Source organism: Rana temporaria, chromosome 3 (genome assembly GCF_905171775.1).
Source record: "Rana temporaria chromosome 3, aRanTem1.1, whole genome shotgun sequence".
In the NCBI taxonomy this organism is placed as follows: domain Eukaryota; kingdom Metazoa; phylum Chordata; class Amphibia; order Anura; family Ranidae; genus Rana; species Rana temporaria.
The window spans coordinates 376,622,095-376,647,046 of record NC_053491.1 but is presented as its reverse complement, the minus strand read 5'-3'; the positions used below and the strand labels follow the sequence as shown (position 1 = coordinate 376,647,046).

Here is a 24,952-nt window from a genome sequence, read left to right as displayed (position 1 = left end):
AAATATGTGCGACTTAAAGTTGCAGTGACTTTAAAAAGGTTCCTGCACTACTTTGGTCCAACTTTCAAGCAACTTGAGTACCATAGACTGCAAACGTTGCATGAAAGTCACACCTGAATGTTATACATGCAACAGTTATGCAACAGTTGCCCATTATCACTGGTCAAAGCCAAAGTCCCATCCAAGTCGCACCCATCCAAAGTTGTATTCAAGTCACACCAAAGTTGCACGACAGGAGCCTTAAGGTGAACACTATGGGCCAGATTCACAAAAGAGATACGACGGCGTATCTCCTGATACGCCGTCGTATCTCTGTTTCTATCTATGCGACGGATTCATAGAATCAGTCGCATAGATAGCCAGGAGATCCGACAGGTGTAATTGTTTTACACTGTCGGATCTTAGGATGCAGTACCGCGGCCGCGTCTGGGGGGAGTTTGCGTCGTAAACCAGCATCGGGTATGCAAATTAGGAGTTACGGCGATTCCCGACGGATTTTCGCGTTCGCTACGTCGCCGCTAGTCTAGTTTCCCGTCGCAAAGTTAGTCGTTATTTGACCTGCCTTAACTTTACACAGCAATCGTATTTTGCTGTATAAAGTATGGTCGTCGTTCCCGCGTCGAAATTTAAAAATGAACGTCGTTTGCATAAGCCGTCCGGGAATACGGAATTACGTTACGCGCGTCGCCGTTCGAAAAAATGCCGTCACTGCGCGCAAAGCACGACGGGAATTGCGAAACGGAGCATGCGCAGTAGGTCCGGCGCGGGAGCGCGCCTAATTTAAATGGCACACGCCCATTTGAATTGGCCCGCCTTGCGCCAGACGTCTTTACGATACACCGCCACAAGTTTCCAGGTAAGTGCTTTGTGGATCAGGCACTAAAACTGGAAACTTGCGGCGGTGTATCGTAAATGGGTTGCGTTACACCGGCACTCTTGTACGTGAATCTGGCCCTAAGTGTGCTGATGTGATGCAATGCAGTGCCATTCAATATGGATGGCACACCAAGGCACCTTCTAGCATGATTGCTGCAAAAAAAAAATGCATGCAATGCATATCTATAAAAAGTGCATCGGGGCACCACAGTGCTGCAAAAAAAAAAGGGCATGCAATGAATATCTATCAAAAGTGCATCGGGCACCACTCAGAATGAATGGTATTACACCAGCACACTTAAAGTGCATTGATGCATCCGCCTGTTCTTGCAGTATCAGAACATTTGTTGTTGTGCTATTTAGAATAACTGGCATCCATTACATCATGTTATGCCACCACTGCCTGCCCCCTTAGCCCAGGTTGCCCTGGACCCACTCAAGCCAATGATTAGAAAGGGAGGGGAGAAATGCACAGCAATGAGCCCATCTCTCTGTCGCTCTGCTTTCCCCTCCTATTAGCATGCCTCTAGTCAGCACATGAACTGCTTTTCTCCTTGTATGTATTTTTCTCACACTTCAGCCCTTCTGTACAGGTACTGCAAGAGGCTGATGCCAGGTCAAATTTAGGTACTCACGCTGCTTGCAATAAAAAACACACTTATTGATATATTATTGGTTACAAAGCTGCATTCATTTATGTCCTTTATACCTGCTTAGTGTTCAGCTTTAAACTTTTTTAATGTTTTTTTATTTTATTTTTATTTTAGAGTCTGTAAATCACTTTACCTGCTTCTGTCAATTTAAGACTTCCTGTGCCAGACACAATGACAGCTGAGCCAGCTGACACCGGCTTGTTTGTAAACAAAGCCATGTGATCAAAATGGTTGACTCTGACTGATCACATTATCAGTAAGCATTGCTAATTAGTTCCAGATCATTGTAACTGACAAAGCAGCTGTCAGGTACCACGCTGTCACAGAACTAACAGCCAGTTTAAGATTTCTATTAGAAAACCTTTTACATAACTATCTGCTTCTATTTATTGCAGGAAAAGGGAAAATGAGAACAGGCCTAAAGGGGGAGGGGCTACTTGATGATGTAATATCCTATTTCGATGTCACAAATTCCAGGAATTGCCCTCCAAAGGAACAGTCCTGATTTTATTTTTAGCTTTTAAAAACTCACCCCTTTCAGAACATCTTCCCGATAGTCGCTGAACTTCATAAACAATGTAACTTTCCAGCTTGTGTTACAATTAACAGCGTTCACCTGAAACAAACATGCAATGGTTTTAATACGGTATGTATACAAAGCACATTTTATAGTGATGACTTCAGAATCGGATTAGATTACCTCCTTACAGCCGGGGTTATCCAGAAGTTCTATATTACTGGCGTGAAGAGGCTGGCCAGCGTTCACCGGCATCAGAACTACTTTATCGCCTACGACCACCTACACGTCAGACGAGGAGAGAATCAGAGGAGGAATTAAAATGGAACTAAAATTAACCACCTCAATACTGGGCACTTTCACCCCCTTCCTGCCCAAGCCATGTTTAGCTTTCAGTCACACTTTGAATGACAATTGCGAGGTCATGCAACACAAATAGAGCTTTCTTATGGTGGTAAATACCTATGCGGTTTTTATTTTTTGTGCTATAAACAAAAAAAAGAAGAGCGAAAATTTTGAAAAAAAAAGCAATATTTTTTACTTTTTGCTATAATAAATATCCCCCAAAAATATTTAAAAAAAAAACACTAATTTTTTTCCTCAATTTTGGCCGATACGTATTCTTCTACAAATTTTTGGTAAAAAAAAACGCAATAAGCGTATATTGATTGGTTTGCGCAAGAGTTATAGCGTCTACAAAATAGGGAATAGTTTTATAGCAAATATTTTTTTTACTAGTAATGGCGGCGATCTGCGATTTTTATCGTGACTGCAATATTGTGGCGGACACATTTGACACTATTTTGGGACCATTCACAATTATACAGCGAAAAAGTGCTATAAGTATGCACTGATTACTGTGTAAATGTGACTGGCAGGGAAGGGGTTAACACTAGGGGGCGAGGAAGGGGTTAAATGTGTACCCTAGTGAGTGATTCTAACTGTAGGGGGAGGAGACTGACTGGGGGAGGTGACCGATCTGTGTCCCTATGTACAAGGGACACACCATCAGTCTCCTCTCCCTGACAGGACGTGGATCTCTGTGTTTACTCACAGAGATCCACGATCCTGCTCAGTTACTGGGCAATTGCGGGTGCCTGGCAGACATCGCGGCTGCTGGGCACGTGCATCGGGTTCCCAGTGACGCGACGGTGCACAAGCCCCCTAGTGGCTCGGGAAGGCGAGGACGTCATATGACGGTCCTCCCAGAATGAGAGGCTTATCGTCCCGCCGTCATTTGACGGCGGGCAGTAGCCTAGTGGTTAAAGAGTAACTCCACTTTTGTTGAGAAAAAAAGCATTCCCCTCTGGGTGTTCTTTGTACATTGCAAGGATTTTAACACACTGTTGCAAATTCCTACTTTTTTTAATTCTGAAGAAATAGCTGTTTGTTTGTCTGTGTCCATATTCAAAAAGAATGGGAGTGATTTCATAATTATCAATAACCTGCTGCGCCTGCAGTGTTTCGATGAGGAAAGTGGAAGGGTCTGCATCCCTTTAAACGTGTTTTACCTTTGGAAATATCTCACAAAAAAAATTAAAAATTCTTCCAGGGGATGCCTAAAAGCTGACTTGTATATTAGTGCAGACTTCTGCGAAAATCAGTAAGCCAATCACACAAGCAAGAATGTTTCTGGGGCGAGTTCTGTATACCATCTGTGTACAGAACCCCTCCAGGGAGCCATATTGCATTGCATTTTACAGAAAATTACAGAGCTGCAGACTGAAAAGGAAAGGTACTTTTTTAATAACATTCAATTACAATATGATTTGTGATGAAATTGTATATGCTATATTATTTTTTTATTTGCAATTTTTTCCCACAAAAGTACAGTTACGCTTCAAGTAGTAAAAAACAACTAGAAGCAGGCAGCTCTTTATAGCAGAAGAGACACATAGGGGTTGCTTTACTAAAGGCCAACAGGCTGTGCACTTAGCAAAGTGCAATTGCACTCTGCAAATGCATTTGCGCCAGAGCTTAGTAAATAATGTGAAGCTTCACTTTGCAAAGAATATCCAATCACATGCAAGGAAAATGAAAAAAAAAACATATTTGCTCACACATGATTGGACGATGGAAGTCAACGGAGCTTCTGCTAATTTTCTAAACTCTGGAGCAACTGCTCTTGTGGAGTGCAACTGCACTTTGCTTTAAGTAAATCAACCCCTATAGCCCCATACACACTATCAGTTTTCCTGATGGTTTTCTCTTCAGGTTTACCAAAACCATCTAATATGAGGTCAAACCTTAAGCGTTTCAATTTGAATGCAATCAGGCAGGTCCTTGTACTACATGGTTTTGGTAAACCTGAAGAGAAAACCAGCAGGAAAACTGATAGTGTGTATGGGGCTTCAGTCTCTTCTGCAACAACAAACACTTGCCTGCCTGCTCGTAGTCTTCCATTGAATGTACACCTAGTTGGGCATACACAGCTCACTTTGCATTCCTGGTACACTCCGGCTGTGCCAGGATAACTGACTCCAGTGCACATGTGTGGGATGGTGTCATTCCCCCACCAGCCAATCAAGATCCTGAAAACCCAACACCCGGAAGTGGCTGGGAAGAAGGTAACAGCAGCCGGTGAGGGATGTAACTGCATCACTGGAAGGTGGAGGCATGGGCGTCCGCTCCATAGGGCAAAGGGGGGCAATTGACCCCCACTGGAAAATCGAGAAGGTGTTGAAGAGTCTCGCGGCTGTGGGCTGTCTGAGCAGTCCTGGGCCGGATGTCACACAGACACAGCGAGCAGAGTGAAGCCGCCTCCCCCTCCAGTGTTTATGTGTACACAGGAGGGAACCTGCTGTGCCCATGCTGTACTGATGGCTGATCTGAGGTACTGAATGGGATGGGGGAGGGGGGGCCGTCTGTGCTGAAGGGGCGTTTGTGCTGAATGGGGGTCCATCTGTGCTGAAGGGGGGGTCTGTGCTGAATGGGGGGGATGTGCTGAAGGGGGGTCCATCTGTGCTGAATGGAGGGGTTTGTGCAGAATGGGGGGTCTGTGCTGAAGGGGGGTCCATCTGTGTTGAAGGGGGGTCTGTACATTCTCTAGGCTATATTTATATGGGCATGGAGTGAAGCTGAATTATCCCCACCCCCCCTGAAAAAATTTCAGCGGACGCCCATGGGTGGAGGTAAGTGTTTCTGGGGCTTTAGTTCTGCTTTAAAGAACTTAGGAACTCAAGCTGGCCAAACACGGTTAGTTTTCTTTTTTTCAAGATTAGCAGCAAAAAAAATTCATGTCGAAACTGTAAAATTTTAGTTTTTTGTGAACAGTAAATTGGACCTTTAAATACCCACATTGTCTCCTTCACTCCTCAGCTTCCAGAATGGCTGAATGTAGAACCAGGAGCCTTCGTTCCCTGCCGCATCCAGGGACACCCGCATGGCATTCTTCTCCAAAAGCGCTGGCAGCCGCTTGTTAACCGTGAGGTATTTGTTACTCTTAATGTGCAGCAGCTGTAAACAGGGGAGTAACAAAATTGGAGTGAGATGCTGGATTGGTTGCAGGACCCCAGGTTCAGAAGCACAAAGTATTTCAGGAGGGGAAAGCGTGGGCTATGGCCTCTCCACTGGTGTTAACATGGAGGGCGTGTGACAAAGAGAAGGAGGACAGAAAAAACCTGCTTGTTTATTTACTAAAACTGCATTAGGGCCATTGCAAAGAGCAGTACCCAGAGCAACCACACAGAATCCATGCTGTACTGGTCTATCTTCAGAATTCTGATTGGCTGCTGCAGGTACTGCATTGTGCTTCTTGAGCTGAATCCAGAATTACCCCAACAAGACTGAGAGATAGAGGAAATAACAGGATCCCCCGACAGGGTGAAGTATAAACCGACTACATTGTAATTCTTCGGTAGGTTGGACCAACCTGTATGACATTGCTGTACTTTACAATCTCTCCCAGAAGCTTTTTGTTCTCTGACTCGTTCTGTTTCTGTTCAAGTTCTGCAGCGTGCTAGAAAAAACAGAGTACATGTAATCAATAATTATACAGGATAATGGTATTATTATTTAATTAGTCATTGGGAGGGAGAGAGAGAAATGGAAACGAGGTGGGGGGAAATCAAGGACAAAGAGAGAGCGAAAGAGAAAAAGCCACCAAGACAAACAAAAGCTCTTAAAGTGGTTGTAAAACATAAACATTTTTTAGATGTCAGCATCCCCCCCCTTTTTTTACTTACCTGAGCCCTCATTCAATCCAGTGCCATGCACTTCTGCAGCTCTTCTCTCCCCTCACTTTTGGGTCTGGCTGGCTTTGCTGCGGCATCGGGAACGGTGGGATCCCAGTGCTGTCAGTCAATGCCAGTGACAAGGGAGCGAGGGGCGTGGCCGAGTCCTGCTGTCTGTGTCAATGGATGCAGCAGCAGGGCTTCAGCTTCAGCTTCCCGTGGGGCACTGAACAGAGTGGAGGGGCCAGGAGCACCGGCAGGGGACCCAAAAAGAGGAGGTTTGTGGCCGCTCTGTGCAGTTCCATTGTAACCAGGGCTCAAGTCCTGCGGGAACGCATGGGAACAAAGTTCCTGCACTTTTTTCACAGCAGGAACGCAGTTCCCTTTGCAGGACTAGAGCAGCCGAGTCGCCCGAGCCAATCCTTCACTAAGCGGCGATGCCCAGCTCGAGTCACTGTCAGGGGCAGGCGAACCTTAGTAATCCTAAGTTCTTTTTAAATCTTGCGATAACTCGCGGCAGACCTCCGCAATGTCTCCTGGAAACAATGACAAATGCTCCCAGGAGACATCGCGGCATCGAGGAAGTGACGGAATACCCGCACACTACCCGATGAATCCATATACAGGAAGCGGCCAGTAACATAAAGGATTACTAAGGTACAGTGGATCGAGAAAAAAAAAAAAACATGCGGTTTAGTAATTATGCATATGAGCGGATCATTTATTTTTTTGGTGGGGGAGTGGATCTTGGGTGGGAGTTCCCACACTTTTTTCCCCAGGACTTGACCCCTGGTATAGACATATTTGTTATTTACCTTCTAGGCGCTGACTGCACGCAAATATGCAGCCTCTCGGCAGCCGGGTCTTAGCACCGAGGGGCTTCATACTTATATGCTTTAGAGCCGATAAAGCTGTGCCGAGAGCGCCGCCCTACGTGCTCCCGGCACAGTGACCGTCAGATAACGAAAAGCTCTGAATTGCTTTTAAAAAAAGGAGTTTTCCAATTACATGACCGCTGTGACAGCCAATAACGATGGTCACATGGTCACAAGCCCCGCCTCCCTGAATGCCAAACTACTTAAAGGGTCGGTGGGGGGCCGGCGCCAAGGGGTTAAAAAAAAGAAGACCTTTACAATCACTTTTAATATTATACTTAATAAAAAAGTGTTTTAAAGGAGAAATGTGTTTTATTTTCATTTTGGACAGATGGAAGATTAAAAGCACTGTTGTTTTGTTTCCCTCATCTGTGTCCCATTGGGAAGATTTACCTTAATTTCCTGTCAAATAGCCAAAACAGGAATTGAGAGGAAATTATTCCAAAATTAGGCAATCTCTTTTTCATTCATCAGGGTCACCAGAACTATTGTCCCCATTGGAAGATTTTCTTTATCACTGTTCTGAAGATAACCCCAAATTTGGCATTTTCTTTCATTTTTGGCGCTTTTGAACATAAGGACCAATAGATAGAGTTAATCTCCCTAAATGCGGCTATACATGGATCGAAATTTGCATGGTTCAGCATGGACCAGCCGAGTTTCGATCCATGCATGGACAAGGATGTTGTACAAAAGTCGTTCTATTGATCCATATCTTTACCACCACCCTGTCAGATTTTCCCCACTCGATCAGCTCTGCAGACCATAGCCATCTGATCAGTGTATTCTGACAGCGAGGAAGTCAGAATACAATAGCTCAGCGGGCAGGGTTCTCCCTTCCACATTGAATGTGAAGATGGGGGAACCAAGGGCCTGATCCACAAAAGGGATACGCCGGCGTATCTACTGATACGCCGTCGTATCCCTGTTTCTATCTATGGAACTGATCCACAGAATCGGTTTCTCATAGATAGGCAGAAGATCCGACATGTGTAAGGGACTCGTCGAAATCCAGCGTCGGGTATGCAAATTAGCACTTACGGAGATCCACAAAGCTTTTACGCTTCCTTTTTTCTCCGTAAGTATTAGTTTGCCGTCGCAAAATTAGGGCTGCTTTTACAAAGTGTAAACTGTTTACACCTTGTAAAAGTATACCCTTCTATCCCGCGTCGCTGTAATTTTTCTTTTCAAAAACAAAATTTTTCCCGCCGCAACTCTTTTTTTTTTTTTACGCCCGTCATTCTCAAAACCCGGCGCAACGTAAATCCGTGCAAAGCACGTCGGGAAAATAACATAGGGAGCATGCGCAGTACGTCCGGCGCGGGAGCGCGCCTAATTTAAATGGGACTCGCCCCATTAGATTAGGCACGCCTCGCGCCGGACGGATTTAAGTTAGGTAGAGATTTTGCGGCGGTGTAACTTAAATGGCAAAACTTAAATGGCAAAAGTTAAGTTACGGCCGTTTTTTGTGGATCAGGCCCCAAGTCTTTTTTTATTAGTCAACCTGAACGAAAAAAAAATACTAATTTATGGGCTGCACAACAGGGATACAGACAGCAATGAAAACCCAACAAGGGGTCCTTAATAAAAGGAGAGATTTTAACAACATCCACAGAATAACTAAACCCAAAGCTTTTTAAGTAGAAATCCAGGCTAAATAAATATAATCTAAATAAAAGAGCCATGTGTATTATTAAATCTTGATCTGTTTTGTGTTTGTCTTTCTTTAATAAAGACTGATCACTGCTGCTCTCTCTCCTTGTTCAAGGTGACTGGTCTTGTCTCCGCCCCTCCTGTAGCTTTCTGCAGGCAGACTGTAGTGGGAGGGGCTGTTAGGTCCCTCCTACAGCTTAGTTCTCTGAACAGGCCATGTGCAGCACAGATATAATGTTCACGGCTACTTTTCACAAGGTAGTATCTGCAAGTTTAAGGCATTTGGATCACACCGAATGAATATATAGCATTTCTGGCTATTGAAGAATATATTTAAATTAACATTTTTGTGACTAGAGTTTAGTTTTAAGTGGCACCTTCACTGGCGGTCGGTTCCCTACTTTCTGGGACCAGATCAGAGTGTCTAGGAAGAAAGAGAGATGTAGGGGGACCCCGGGAGAATGAGAGCAAGTATGGAAAATGGAGAGAGCATTTCCTGTATCATTTAGCAACACTGTACAGGTCACTGGGAGAGAGTTGATGGTATTGCTGGATCGGTGGAGGCCGGTACCGATCCCTAAATGCTGCACACCTGGGGAAAGTGGTGTTTTCTAACAAAGAATGTGTCTGAAGTGTTCAAGTGTCAACAGTGTAAGAAGTGTAAGAACAGTATAGGCAGTTCCTGCCTAGAGTTTAGGCATTAGCAAGTACATGCAGTTTCTTAGTGTCTGCACTAGGGTATCTCAAGCCCCACCCACCACTTGGCATAGTCGCCAGGATACGCCCCCTGCTTGCACCTGTAAACGGTAAAGAGACCGCGTCTTGTCTCCCGTTCATGAATGAAGCATGCCCAGTCCGTGATCAGTGATGCTGTGTTGTGATTGACCCTTGCTACATTAAAGATACAAGATAAAAGTGCATTAGTCTGGAAGCCCTTTGCCTCCACGTGGTTCCTTTTGCCGGGAGCCTTGTAATCATGGCACATCATGGTACATCAGTTCCTGCCCTGGAAGCAATCCACCTGAGCCTGCGATCTTGGACACTGGGCTGGTCTCCTTGCCGGTCATCAGAATGTCCCACTGCCACATCGAGGATGTCCTCTGCCTTGTCTGCCCACAGTGCCACAGATGATCATCTGATTTCTCCTCATGGGCATGGTCCCTGAGCTGTCAAACCCTGCTCTGTTCGTGGCTGGCTGGAATTAAGGAGCTACAGCTGGATAGTCTGCCACTGTTTTACGCCACTACTCCTGTGTATTCCTTACACTAAATTCTGCTATGATCACTAACATCCAGTCAAAATCCAGAAAAGTAACCATATGACTTCAGAAAAGGAGTCGGGTGGGAATTAAAAAATAATGCCTGTCTCCAGGCTAGTGCATGGGATTTGTAAATAACCTGTCATTCACAGCAAGGGGACGGAACGGACTAAGGTTTTTCTCTGTAAGTCCGTTTTATTTCACTGAACAATAAAAGAGGATTGCTCAGAGCTGGATTAACTCTGTGTGGCAAGACTGGGCACAGATGATAGGAAATCTTATACTCTGCATTGTGACAATAAAATAAAATAAAATTCGGGTTTACATCCACTTTAAGGAACTCAGCGTGAGACACCATGTTTATGTGAACCGGGTTGAACTTGTTAAGCCAGGTTTTACCTTAAGTAAGCACCTTGTCATAGGGGAATGGGTTGATTTTGCAGAACCTATTATTTGTAATGTGATAACACGGTTATGTTTTATATTATTGATGCTGCTCTGTTATGTTGCACTACAGTTGCCATAAGTGTTAATCGTTTTTCCTGCGGTTGTACTAAAAAGAAAATAGATCTGGTCTAAAGAAAAAAATGTGTTCATATTTTTGAACTTTAAAAGCATTTTAGTGTACATCTGTGATTTTCTGTAAGTGTTGGGTTAACCTGAGCCGAGGATGGCTGAACCCCTAGGGGGGCATGTGTAGGCAGGTAGGATTAATGTGTTTTTTTTCTTCAGTGTTCTTGTTTTTCCTGTCTGTGCTTGTGCCCTCAAGTTAATTGGGCCGGTCAGGTGCAAAATGTTACAATGTCTTGATGTCCTTAGATTGACCTGCGAGCTGGGGGTAACTGAGCAGAAAGGGTTAACATTTTTTAATTTTTGCCATGTTTAGCAGTTACCACCCCTTGCGGGTCATACAATATAAAATGGGCTCATCAAATACCCTGATCTGTTCTTGGGGAAATACTGCCAAAATGAAGCCGTTACTCTGTTGGAGTGGACTACCCCCTTGGGGGGGGGGGGGGGGTAGTAATGGAAGCCCAGTCAGTGTTTCGAGTGGGGTCTGGTACCTGGCAACCTTTATGAACTTACAAGTGCCATTGTTGGACCGTATTGCCTTTGTGGATTACTGCTAAATCCTGGACTATAAGGGATTTATTTTGCCTCTTGTTGAATTTTGCCTAAATGGACTTATGCCTTGAAGGGGTTACTTTATGGACTTTACCTTCTGCCTATGGTATACACACTTCATGGGGCACTAGAGAGCCTTGTAGAAGAAACTGTGTGAAGATGTCCTTGGAAATGTTATTTGTAATTTACAGACTACCTCAGTAAAGGAACTTTATTTGTTCACCATCTTTGCCTGGTCTGAAGTCTCTTATAGGGGTGCAGGCACAGCGTATCAAAAGAACAGGGCTACAAAAGGGGACTGAGTGAGAGAAGATACAGTACATGGCTCTAACGTACAGAGTACTATCAAGAGGAAGTTAATGTGTCATTTCTAAGGACTACCGTATCTGTGTCATCTGCAAAGCAACCAATCAGCCAGGAGACGGGTGACATGGCCAAGGTGACAGTTACCAGTGTTGTAAGTAACGGCGTTTAAATAAACGCCGTTACGTAACGATTGGCCTCCTGAGGGTAACTAGTAATCTACCAGATTACTTTTACCCTCTCGGCAATGCCGTACCCATTACATGGGCGGCGTTACCGAGATTACATTGAGTGCGCGGGTGGGGGCAGTCCGGGCAGACTCTGGGGTCACATCACGTCTGTCTGACTGTGACTGTGAGTGTCAGGGCCGGCGGGATGGAGCTGGCCAGTGTGGCCTCACTGGCCTGTGATTGGGTCACACTGTCACATGCACATGATGACACTGGCATCTTCTTCTTGTCTGGTGATTCGTCGCCGGCGGGTCATGTGGCCTCACTGGCCTGTGATTGGGTCACACTGTCACATGCACATGATGACACTGGCATCTTCTTCTTGTCTGGTGATTCGTCGCTGGCGGGTCATGTGACTCGGTCGTCATGACTCGTCGTGGGTGGGTGGCGCTGGCGCATGCACGCGTCTAGAGTCTGAGTCTCCCGCTCGCGCCCGCCTGCAGTAGACGTCTGGCGCTCAACTCCTCACTCCGAGTCCTCTCCTCACCTGAGTCACTCCGAGTCCTCAGCCGAGTCATGAGCTTATTTACCGAAGAATAAGTGAACCTCCAGTTGTCAGATATGCAGCAGCAGCAAGTAAAGTGTACTGGCTGTAAAATCAATACATGGCATGTAGTAGTCTTAGAATACAAAGGATCAGAGATATTCTGCTGCCATCTGTGAGTTTACCTATAGAAGAAAGGGGGCACCCCCTATAGAAGAATAGGTGTACCCACTATAGAAGAATAGGTGTACCCCCTTTAGAAGAACAGGTGTACCCCCTATAGAAGAATAGGTGTACCCCCTTTAGAAGAATAGGTGTACCCCCTTTAGAAGAATAGGTGTACCCCCTTTAGAAGAATAGGTGTACCCCCTATAGAAGAATAGGTGTACCCCCTTTAGAAGAATAGGTGTACCCCCTTTAGAAGAATAGGTGTACCCCCTTTAGAAGAATAGGTGTACCCCCTATAGAAGAATAGATATACCCCCTTTAGAAGAATAGGTGTACCCCCTATAGAAGAATAGGTGTACCCCCTTTAGAAGAATAGGTGTACCCCCTTTAGAAGAATAGGTGTACCCCCTATAGAAGAATAGGTGCACCCCCTATAGTACAATATAAAAAAAAATCTCAGTTACTTTGCCGAGTAACTAGTTACTTTGCCAATGAAGTAACTGAGTCACTAACTCAATTACTTTTTCGGACAAGTAATTTGTAACTGTAACTAATTACTTTTTTAAAGGAAGATGAGCAACACTGACAGTTACTCTGGTAGGGGTTTATGTGCTTGGCACCTTCACTAGCGGCCAGTTCCCCACTTTCTGTGATTGGATCCATGGTACAGAGTGCCTAGGGACCCAGCCTGGATTTACAGGAAAGAGAGATGTAGAGGGGCCTCAGGAGAATGAGGACAATCATGGAGAATCAAGAGAGAGCATTTTCTGTATTCAGTAGCAACACTGGACTGGTCACTGGGTGGTGACAATATTTCTGGATTGGAGGAGACCGGTACAGGCTCTGCGATTCTGGCCCCCAAATGCTGCACAACCGTAATGCTGCGTACACACGATCGGATTTTCCGATGAAAAAAGTCAGATGGACTTGTTTCATCGGAAATTCCGATCGTGTGTGTGGGCCCCATCGGACTTTTCTCCATCGGAGTAAAAAAATAGAACAGGTTTTAAATTTTTTCGATTATCGATTATCTATCGGATACTCCGATCGTGTTTACGCAGCATTAGAGTTATGCCTGCTTCTAAGTCTGGAGTTGTGCCTTAATGTTAATTTCACTTGACCGCAAACTCCTGCCGAGTGCAAATTCTTACTGTCCCCACTAGGGCACCTCAAGCCCTGCCCACATGCTGACAGTATAGAGATTTCACAGCATCCCATGTGTATCAACATGAGGTTTATCAAAAGGAATGCAAACCCCCAACTCCATCAGGACGGGCAGTGCCGGTGACTGAATGCTGTATAACATGGCAAACTCAAGCAATGAAAGGCTGACAGTGGCCACAGCCATTTGCGATAATTGGTATGTAATTACACATGCAGCGATTACCTGTGAGTTTTTGGCCTTGGACAGACTGTTTGCATTCAAAATAAAAAAAAGACAGCAGAAAAGCATTTAATAAGTAATTTTTGATAATTGCAGTAGTTTTCAAAGTGGTCCACGTCCACATTATGAATTAGATCAGTGTGTTAATTGAATTAATAACACAACACCTGCGCGAAAACTGTGGCAGACATTCGCAAAACATGAAGTGCTGCGGCACTCACAAATGTTAAGCCTCAAAAGATAGAATGTGATGATGATATAATGATTTGCACACATTTGCATTGTGCAACACTTGGAAATAGCGCTAGACTGTGTTCAGAAATGCCCCCCCAATGTGATTTTTTTGCATTTACAATGCATTTCAATGGGCCTGTTTATTGCACAAAAAATGCACAAAATACATGTCCTGTTTCTGAAAACACTCCACGTTTCAGGTACTGCAAGCATACTTTGCGTTTCCTTCTTCCCTATTTTGGCTGTTCTGTATTCAGTTCCCATCACTACTGAGGGAAAGAAGCCATTTTCCTGCGTGACAATATTTGAATGGGCGGCTTTCAGTGTATTTGTTGATAAAAAAAAACAAAGATAAAAAGGAGACAAGCTGACTAAGGATGGAGAAAAGAGGACGGCGTGGAAAATGTCACGACACCCACACAGAGGCCGTGAACTCTGGCTCGGCTGGCACAGTGAAGGCGTATTGTGAGTCACACCTCACAGAGGCTTCCTCCCAGGCCTCGGCTACAACACAACGAGCAGACGTGTTTTTCACATGTCAATGGAGCAAATGTATTACCCTGTTACTAGGCCCAAAATCCCAGGCCTGGCCAGAAAATAAACAAAAATATATACAGTGCCTTGAAAAAGTATTTATATCTCTTGAAATTTTCCACATTTTGTCATTTTACAACCAAAAACGTAAATGTATTTTATTGTGATTTTATGTTATAGACCAATACAAAGTAGCACATAATTGTGAAGTGAAAGGAAAAGGATAAATGGTTTTAATTTTTTTTTTGTTGAAATAAATATCTGAAACACATGGCATGCAATGGTATTCAGCCCCCTTCAGGCCGGGTTCACACCTATGCGAATTGAATGTGTCTTTCTCCCGCATTCAATTTGCATAGCAGGAGAATGTGACTGACTCTCTATGGAGCCGGTTCACATATCTCCGCAGCTGGTCCGGTGCGGTGTGCCGGAATAACACGTGCCGTTTTTGGTGCGTTTCAGCCCAAAATTCGGGCTGAAATCGGACCTGAACCGGTGAACCAGCATGCACCGGACCCCTGCTGTGAGCCGCATGCGGCGGCAGTGTGAACCCGGCCTTACTCTGATACCCCTAACTAAAATCTAGTGGAACTAATTTCCTTCACAGGTCACAGGTAAAGCGGAGTTCCACCTAAAAATGGAACTTCTGCTTTTTGGATTCCTTCCCCCCGCAGGTGTCACATTTGGCACCTTTCAGGGGGGAGCAGATACCTGTGTAATCAAGGTATTTACTCCCACTTCTGGGCATAGATCGCCGCAGTATCCACGGCAATCTACACCATGTCCGGCCCCTCCTTCGCCCCTCCCCCTGCTGTCTTCTGGGAGACACTCAGGTCCCAGAAAAAGAAGGAAAAGAAGGGCGCACCTACCTCGTGCATTACCAATGGCAAGGTTTGATATAAAAATTTACAAAGTTGATGACTACTCACAAACAAGTTAAAATACTCTGGAGGAGCTGCAGAGATCCACAGCTCGGATGGGAGAATCTGTCCACAGGACAACTATTAGTCGTGCACTCCACAAATCTGGTCTTTATGGAAGAGTGGCAAAAAGAAAGTCAGTGTTGAAAGAAAGCCATAAGAAGTCCCATTTGCAGTTTGCGAGAAGCCATGTGGGGGACACAGAAAACATGTGGAAGAAGGTGCTCTGCTCTGGTCAGATGAGTCCAAAATGTACTTTTTGGCCTAAAAGCAAAGCGCTATGTGTGGCGGAAAACTAACACTAACACATCACCCTGAACACACCCTCCCCACCGTGAAACATGGTGGTGGTAGCATCATGTGGTGGAGATGCTTTTCTACAACAGGGACAGGGAAGCTGGTCAGAGTTTATGGGAAGATGGATGAAGCCAAATACAGGGCAAACTTAGAAGAAAACCTGTTAAAGTCTGCAAAAGACTTGAGACGGGGCAGAGGTTCACCTTCCAGCAGGACAACGACCCTAAACATACAGCCTGAGCTACAATGGAATGGTTTAGATCAAAGAATATTCATGAGTTAGAATGGCCCAGTCAAAGTCCAGACCTAAATCCAATTAAGAATCCGTGGCAAGACTTAAAAATTGTTATTCAAAGACGCTCTTCATCCAATCTGACAGAGCTTGAGCTATTTGCAAAAGCTGGTAGAGACATCCCCAAAAACGATCGGACATTCTGACAACAAAACGTGGATTTTTTCCGTCAAGAACGCGGTCCCGTACAACACTACGACGAGCCGAGAAAAATGAAGTTCAATGATTCCGAGCATGCGTAGGATTTTTGTGCGACGGAATTGCATACAGACGATCGAAATTTCCGACAAGAACTTTTGTTGTCGGAAAAATTGAGATCCAGCTCTCAAACATTTGTTGTCGGAAATTCCGACAGCAAATGTCCGATGGAGCCTACACATGGTCGGAATATCCGACCAAAAGCTCACATAGAACATTTGTTGTCGGAAATTCCGATCGTAAGAGCTGTAATTGCAGCGAAAGGAGGTTCTACAAAGTATTGACTTTAGGGGGGCTAAATACAAATGTATATCACACTTTTCACATATTTATTTGGAAAAAATATTGAAATCCATTTATCACTTTCTTTCCACTTCACAATTATGTGCCACTTTGTATTTATCAATTACATGAAATCCCAATAAAATACATTTACGTTTTTGGTTGTAACATGACAAAATGTGGAACATTTTAAGTGGTATGAATACTTTTTCAAAGTACTGTACACATACACACACCGCCCACTTTAATAGGTAGACCTGTTCAATTGCTTGGTAACACAAATTGCTAATCAGCCAATCACATAGCAGCAACTCAATGCATTTAGACATCTGTGGTGAAGACGACTTGCTGAAGTTAAAACCGAGCATCAGAATGGAATTAAGTGACTTTGAACATGTCATGGGTGTTGGTGCCAGGCGGGCTGGACTGAGTATTTCAAAAACTGCTGATCTACTGGGATTTTCACGCACAAACATCTCTAGGGTTTACAGAGAATGGTCAGAAAAAAAGAAAATATAAAGCGAACGGCAGTTGCGTGGACGAATGGCTTGTTGATGTCAGAGGTCAGAGGAGAATGGGCTCGAGATGATAGAAACGCAACAGTAAGTCAAATAACCACTCGTTATAACCAAGGTATGTAGAATACCATCTCTGAACGCACAACACGTCGAAATTTGAAGCAGATGGGCTACAGCACCCGGTGCCACACCTGTCAGCTTCTGTAAGAACAGGAAACTGAGGCTATACAATTGGCAGAGGCTCACTAAAATCGGACAAGAGAAAATTGGAAAAACGTTGCCTGGTTTTATGAGTCTCGATTTCAGCAGCAACATTCAGATGGTAGGGTCCTCCAATGGCCTACACAGTCCCCAGATCTCAATCCAATAGAGCACCAGGAGATTCACATCATGGATGTGCAGCCAACAAATCTGCAACAACTGGTTGATGTCATCATGTCAATATGGACCAAAGTCTCAGAGGAATATTTCCAACACCTTGTTGAATCTATGCCATGAAGAATTAAGGCAGTTCTGAAGGCAAAGCGGGTCCAACCCGGTACTAGCAAGGTGTACCTAATAAAGTAGCCGATGAATATATATATTAATTGCTTAATCAGGATTCATTAATAAGTTTGTGTACACTGGCATTATTTTCCTACATTAGCCATGTGTTTGAAGTGGTAAACTCTACACATTTTGAATGTAGTGCACAACAAACACAGCTCAGCAGATTCCCATTCACCCTGATGGTGCAATGTGAATGGCAGTTCTGAGGTTGCATTGCGTTTCTCTAGATCAGGGGTGTCCAAACTTTTTTCAAAGAGGGCCAGATTTGATTAAGTGAACATGCGCGAGGGCCGACTATTTTGCCTGTCATTCTTTGAACCATTAAGATTCAGTCTAAGTGTGTTCGTCTGAGCGCTAATACACTGCCCAACAAGAATTCTCTTGCCTTTGCGGCTGTGTGTGGTGAAGAGATGAGCTTGGGCATGTTATTTGGATATACTGTATATACATTTCTTTTGTGGCCCCAACGAATCCCAGAGCGCTGCATAGGACTAAGCATGAGCTTGGGCGTGTTATTTGGATATACCGTATTTATCAGCGTATAACACGCACAGGCTTACCATTGCCATGAATGCAGCCTCACCATTGCCATGAATGCAGCCTTACCATTGCAACCAATGCAGCCTCACATGTGCCATAAATGCAGCCTCACATGTGCCATAAATGCAGACTTACTATTGCCATCAGTGCAGCCTGAACGATGCCCATCTGCAGCCTCGGAGGGCAGAGGGAGGGGGCGGGACGAGTGCCGACAGATTACAAACAGGAGAATCTCTTGTTTACTCTGTGGCCTCTTTAATACAAAGTCCCGCCTCCTATGATAGACAGAACAGTCGTCCAATGGCATCCCAGGAGACGGGACTTTCAATAGAGACACTGCTGAGTAAACAGGAGATTCTCTTTATGTAATCTGACGGCACTCGTCCTGCCCCCTCCAAGGCAGCGCCAATAAATACAGTATATATCTTTTGTGGCCCTGGGGGGGCCACAAACAATATATGTATATCCAAATCCCCAGGGGGGGCCATATTAAATCAACAGGGGGGCCACATTTGGCCTCCGGGCCGGACTTTGGACATGCCTGCTCTAGATGTAGCAGTTCCTATTGAGATATGTTCACACTGTAGACGAGGCTGGTTAGACACGGGGGTTATTTACTAAAGGCAAATACACTTTGAACTACAAGTGCAAAGTGCACTTGAAATTGCACTGAAAATGCACTTGGAAGTGCAGTCGCTGTAGATCCGAGGGGGACATGTAAAGAAAATAAAAAACAGCATTTTAGCTTGCACATGATTGGATGATAAAATCAGCAGAGCTTCCCCTCATTTCAGATCTTCCCCTCAGATTTGTAGTTTGCACTTGTAGTGCAAAGTGGATTTGCCTTAAATAACCCCCACAGTCTTTTGCTGCATTTTGCGTTCCCATGCTTGTGTTACCATTAGACAAAAACTGATCAACACCACTTAATAGCTCATGGGTCAGACCATCTTCTCATTTCAGGGGCATGGAAGATAAATGGTTCCTGTGGATATCTCAAAGTATCTTACAGAATATTCTTTGGCAAAGGCAATTTTCTAAGCTGCTCTTCATGAAACTTGCGCTGAAAGCCCCAGAATTAGTTGATGTGAATCAGGCAAATTGCATTTTCAGATGAGGGACTTGGGAGCGAGAACGCACGCGTGCCCCATAGCAAGCGGCTTGCTATGGTGGCAGTCAGTAGGTTTGGAGCCAGGAACGTTGGAGGGGGACCCCAAAAGAGGAGGATCGAGGCTGTTAAAACCATTGAACAGAGCATGTTTGTTATTTTAGGAAAAAAAACAAGGCTTTACAATCACTTTAAAAGGGCTGTAAACCCTTACATTTACACAGTGAAGTAAATAGCCTCAGGCAATACACAGAGATGAAGAAAATCATTCTACATTAGTTGTACCAGTGTATCCACAGTCCTATCTCCTCTAAAGGCATAACCTGCTTTATGTACCCTCATTTTACGGACACTCGCAAGTACGGACATACGTAAAGTGCATTGCAAGTACAAACACATTAGCGTCTATGGAAAATATTGGTCAGCTTGACATGGCACTGCTCCCGGTTTTTAGCATTTGGGTCTATGGGAAATCTTGGTCAGCTTGACATGGCACTGCTCCCAAACCATAGGTGACAGGGACACCAAACTTGGGGAGCACCAATAGGGGACCCAGGACTACAACATATCTGATTTTGGGGTTGGCCAGCTTGCCTAGGTAATCTACCATGTCATAGCCCTGGGTCCCCTTAACGTGCTCCCCAAGTTTGGTGTGCCTGTCACTTATGGTTCGGGAGCAGTGCCATGTCAGTTTACATGCATTGAGAAATTAAAAAAGGCATTGCTTCACTTTAAAGCGGAGGTTCACCCTCAAAATGAACATTCTATTTATCTGAACTGCAGCCTTAATACATGTCTAAACCGCTGTGTTTTTTTTCCAGGTCTCTACCATTACCTTAATTCAGTTGCATTTAGCCACACTTCCGGGTCTTGTTCCCTGCGGGAGTGGGTGTGTCGATTCTTTTCCCTGACGCCTCAAGGCGTTATGGGAGCTGTGTGCAATGTCTCCTGGGAGTGACGTTTTCCAGACTCACAGGAGACCATCAGAAATAGCCAGGCGTGTATTCTCGCGCTAGCTCGAGTGTCACGTGACACGGAATCCAGGAAGTCTTTGCTTGTGGGCTTCACAGTGCCCACAAGCAAAATGGAAAAGCCCAGGATTCGTTTTTAAAAGTTCTTATTTCTGACGGAAAACGAATTGATAGACGTACAAGCGGCTAGCAGGTGAGTGGTAAATTACAATCTATATTACTAAGAATTGCACATATTAAGAAAAATTCCACAACCCGCGGAACCTCCGCTTTAAGTACAGTTTCGGTTTACATACATGCTCTGGTCCCATTGTGTACTTAAAAGTGGGGTATGCCTGTACATCAGTTCAGAAATACAGATTTTCAACAGCCTTTCTGAGTTTCAGAAGGTAGGGGGGCAGGGATCTGATGTCACTCCCTGCACAGCACAGAGAGGGGTGCTGAGTGTAATCTGAGACCTGAGTAGTGGGAAAAGGACACACCCACCGTAGTATATTTCATTGGGAAATATAGACAGCTGAAGCTGTCAATCACCTGCTGTGTGCTGTAGGGAGGGCAGGGCCATCTCCCGAGATTGCTTGGGTAAATGGTCAGAAGTGACTCATGCAGAAAGCAGAAGGAGGAGAGAAAAGCTAGAAATCACACTATGTGCTTTGGATTGCGGCAAGTATACACTGTAGAAGAATATGCTTTGTTCAATTTATATTTCAGAGGTTTACAACCACTTTAAATCTAAAACTTTCTAATAAAAATAAATAAAAAATAAATAAACTTTAAATCAAAAAATAAAATTCAGCGACTCACCTGAAGTTTCTTTAGAAGAGCGGCTTCTGTGTTGTTCCCTTGTTTTGCCTGTTTAGCTTTCCAGAATTGCTTCTGAGCGGAGTACCTGCTCATAGGACACACCTTGAACAGACAGTCTGCAAGAAAAGATTCAAAGTAAATATTATCATCTTCTAATTAAACAGCTACAAATGAGAGAGAAATAGGAAAAAGGCTAAAGATTATTGCCTAACTCCAGCCATTTTTGTTTAGCTTTGAATAGAATAGAGAAAAGTTAAAGTCTAGCTCCAATTATAAAGGGAGTCCCAGACAGTGTTTAAATTAAAAAAGCTTCTGATACCCATATCATCTCCAGTACTCTCCCCTGCAGTACCTCAAGATTTGCACATTCTGCCTCTTTATGATACCTCCGAGTGCTTGGGGAATCCTTTAACTTCCATTACATGTTTTTTTTTTTGTTTTTTTTATAAAACAGATTGTGTAGTAAAAAAAAGTAAAACACCAGGTGAAAAATACACACAGCCATTATAGTTTTCCCGAAGGCTGGGTTCACACTACTACACTACTTTCATCCTACTTTGCTCTGCTACATTGGTCCTACATTTATCCTACATTGGTCCTACATCCATCCTACTTTCATGAACAGGATACTACTTTGGTCCGACTTCAATGATATTCAATGGGCCTGAAGTAGGATCAATGTAGGACCAAAAGTAGTACAGGGAGCATTTTCAAAGTCAGACCGACTTGTGTAGGACCAATGTAGGACACTACAAGACGCTCTCATAGGGAAACATTGAACACCGAGCAAAGTAGGATGAAAGTAGTGTAGTAGTGTGAACCCAGCCTTAACGTGCTTTTGTAAATTATCCATCCATCAATCAATCAAAGCAAATCCTACTAACTAAAAGCATCTGGGGATCTCGCCTCCAGGCATGGTACTTTATTAAAGCTCCACATGATTATACTATAAGTGCTAATCTCTTTTTACACACAAAGCCGACATACACAATACAGCTTAGTGTGACTTACTGACACTCAACCCTGGGCTCCGACACACAAGCACCAAAACCCAATGGCTGAGCCTCACCTAGGAACTTCCAACACCAATCATTGATCAGGACACATTCCAAAACAACTGTGCATCCATTCCAAACTCCCATTCATCACCTATACCAGGGGTCTCCAAACTGCAGCCCGAGGGCCAGATGTGGCCCTTTGCTAGCCTTTATCTGGCCCTTGGGGCACAATTCCTCCCACTGACATGAGGCACTATTCCTCCCATTGACAACAACAATGGGGCACTATATTATCCACTGATACCAATGATGGGATACTATTCCTCATACTAATAGGGGGAATACTCCTCTTCCTATTGACCACCAACTCCGAGGCCATATATGTTCTCACTGATCCCGGGCCCGTGACTTTTTCTTCCCTTGCTGGCCCCAATCCGGCCCTCCTAAAGTCTGAAGGGCAATAAAGTGGCCCTTTGTTTGAAAAGTTTGGAGACCCCTGACCTATACAGAGGACCTGTCACCCCATTAGAAGCAACTTTATGACCTATTGGAACATGTTCAGTGATGCTCAAGATGTCTAATTAAGTGAAATAGAAGAAGAGCCCTTGTATTAGCCAAAGGAGTTTTCATAGATCCGGAAAAGTATGGGAAGGTCAACCAATAACTTTCTGAGGGCCCCATCCTGTTCTTGGGCAACCCAAGAGTAGATTAACATGTTTAACATCAATGTGAAAGTTATTTCCTGACGGGCGGCTTATTATGTTATTTGCTATACTCTGTACATAAACTGTATCTAATCAGCTCCTTCAGCTGCTCTATTCCCATGTCACATCAAAGGAACCCTCGGCCTCTGTTATACATTACCAGCATTTTTCTTAGATGTGATATAAACCATCCTACGGTTAAATGATTGCAATGATGTCCCACAGTAACAAGCCAAATAATGTTCTTATACAGAAACAAAAATCATTATCCAGCCAAACACTTTGCTTCTTTTTTTAACTTTGTATAGGGTGGGAAAGGGTAAGAACCTGAGTCCGGTAATGTAAAGGGATGGAGGATGGAACCACAGTGAGGGACACAGGCATCCGACACTACCCAAAGAGTGGAATGGCAAAGAGGTTTTCTGAGGTTGCAGCACTGGAGCAGAGCAGAGGTAGGAGGTAACGGGTCGCCTTTTAGGTTTGTATATACTGCTCCCTATAGCAGCGGATTTATGGATTCAAAGTGTATGTAAATCCTAACAATAAATGTCTCTTATCTGCTCCTTGCTTCTGGTCTGTTAAATATATCATTGAAAGTGTTTTGTTATATCTGTTTGATAGGTGCAAAACTGTTGATCCTGCCAAAAATGTTATCAGCCGATAACTTCCTGTGCCTGTGTTGTACTCTTGACAGTTACATTTGGAAAAAAAAAAAAAAAGCTATGGCACTAACTCAAACACAAATAAAAATAATCATCAAAACATAAATCAATAACCATCAAACAATGCTGCAACTCAAAGCCCCTTGGAGTACCTTTTCCTTCTACCTTCTTTCCACAAATAATCAACATGATACGCTGTACATCAGGGGTGCTCAAACTGTGGCCCATGTGCCTAATGTGGTCTGCGGAGCCCTCTGATGTGACCCACAACCTCAAACCAGGGAAGCACATGCCCATGCTCTGGGCTTGACAACCCGCAATCCCAGATCGTGATCAACGGTTTGCCGACCCGTCATTCCAAAGCATCAGGCCTCGTACACACGACCGCGTTTCTTGCCAAAAACCAGCAAGAAACTTGCTGGGAGATATTTTTTTGCCGAGGAAACTGGCCGTGTGTACATTTTCGTCGAGGAAACTGTCGAGAAACTCGACGAGCCAAAAAGAGAGCAAGTTCTCTATTTCCTCGACGGGAGTCTCAAATTGGCTCGTCGAGTTCCTGGTCGGGCAGTTTTCCGACGAGAAACTCGAGCGTGGGTATGCTAAGAAACCCGCGCATGCTCAGAATAAAGTATGAGACGGGAGTAAAAGTAGCGTTTGTAATGGAGATAACACATTTTTCAAGCTGTAACAGACTGAAAAGTGCAAATCGTCTCTTACCAAACTTTTACTTAACAGGCAAACACATGAGATTAGCAAAAGCAGCCCCAAAGTTGTGCCAGTGGAATCGAACTTCCCCTGCGGTTGTATGTGTTGTATGTCACCGCGTTTGAGAACGAGGAGATTTTGTCTTGACAGTGTGTACGCAAAGCAAGCTTGTCAAGTTCCTTGACAAGCCTAACAAGGAACTCGACGAGCGAAGCGATGTGTTTCGCCCGTCGAGTTCCTCGGTCGTGTGTACGAGGCTTCAGAGTGCAAGGAGCCGGCGCCAGCAGCAGAGGAAGCAGGCAGCCACAGAGGGATTAGAAACCTAATAAGCTGATGCTTCCTCTGTAGCGCCAGCTCCTGTCCCAGGGGGAGTGACACCAAGTTCACTTCCAGCAGGAGCGGGAAGAGGAAAAGAAGGTCAGTGTATAAAACATCACATACCATGCACTTTTGCAATAGGAATATCAGCACTTAGAAAGAAAAGTGTTATGAGGCTGTTTTCACACTGATCCGCAGGTGCAATGTAGTTCAGTGCACCTGAGGCTTTGCTGCACTGAGCCATAGACTTCTATTATATCCTGCAGGTTTGGTGCACTTTCTGAAAATGCAGGAGCATTGGTGAGCTATCTGAAAGTGCACCATACCCGCAGGATGTAATAGAAGTCTATGGCAAAATGCAGCTAAGCCGCAGGGAAGCCGCAGGTGCCCCAGCAGTGCGGGTAAACTGCAGCGCATCAGTGTGAAAGCAGCCTTATAGGGGGCTCAGGACAGTAAGGGCTGGTTTATATCTGCAGTTTAGGGGGTGGTAAAACCCCATAGTTCACTGTGGCTCGTGACTGGTCACCCATTCACCTAAGAGGTCTTCGCTCTTCAAAAGCTTGGGCACCTCTGCTGTACATCATTTGAATGCCCGTGTCTAAATGGTGCACAATGTGTGA

General features: G+C 44.5%; 1 protein-coding gene across 6 annotated transcripts in view; it reads right to left on the bottom strand.

The window, feature by feature from the left end:
• Positions 1–24,952, bottom strand: part of ITPR2 (inositol 1,4,5-trisphosphate receptor type 2) — a 499,601-nt gene that overhangs the window by 368,773 nt on the left and 105,876 nt on the right. For all 6 annotated transcript variants that reach the window (XM_040345602.1, XM_040345605.1, XM_040345603.1 and 3 more), the window contains exons 3-7: positions 20,946–21,061; positions 5,918–6,004; positions 5,344–5,502; positions 2,230–2,328; positions 2,062–2,145 (exon numbers count right to left, since the gene is read on the bottom strand). In XM_040345602.1, the coding sequence (XP_040201536.1) occupies positions 2,062–2,145; positions 2,230–2,328; positions 5,344–5,502; positions 5,918–6,004; positions 20,946–21,061 (545 nt within the window). The remainder of the gene's footprint in view (positions 1–2,061; positions 2,146–2,229; positions 2,329–5,343; positions 5,503–5,917; positions 6,005–20,945; positions 21,062–24,952) is intronic.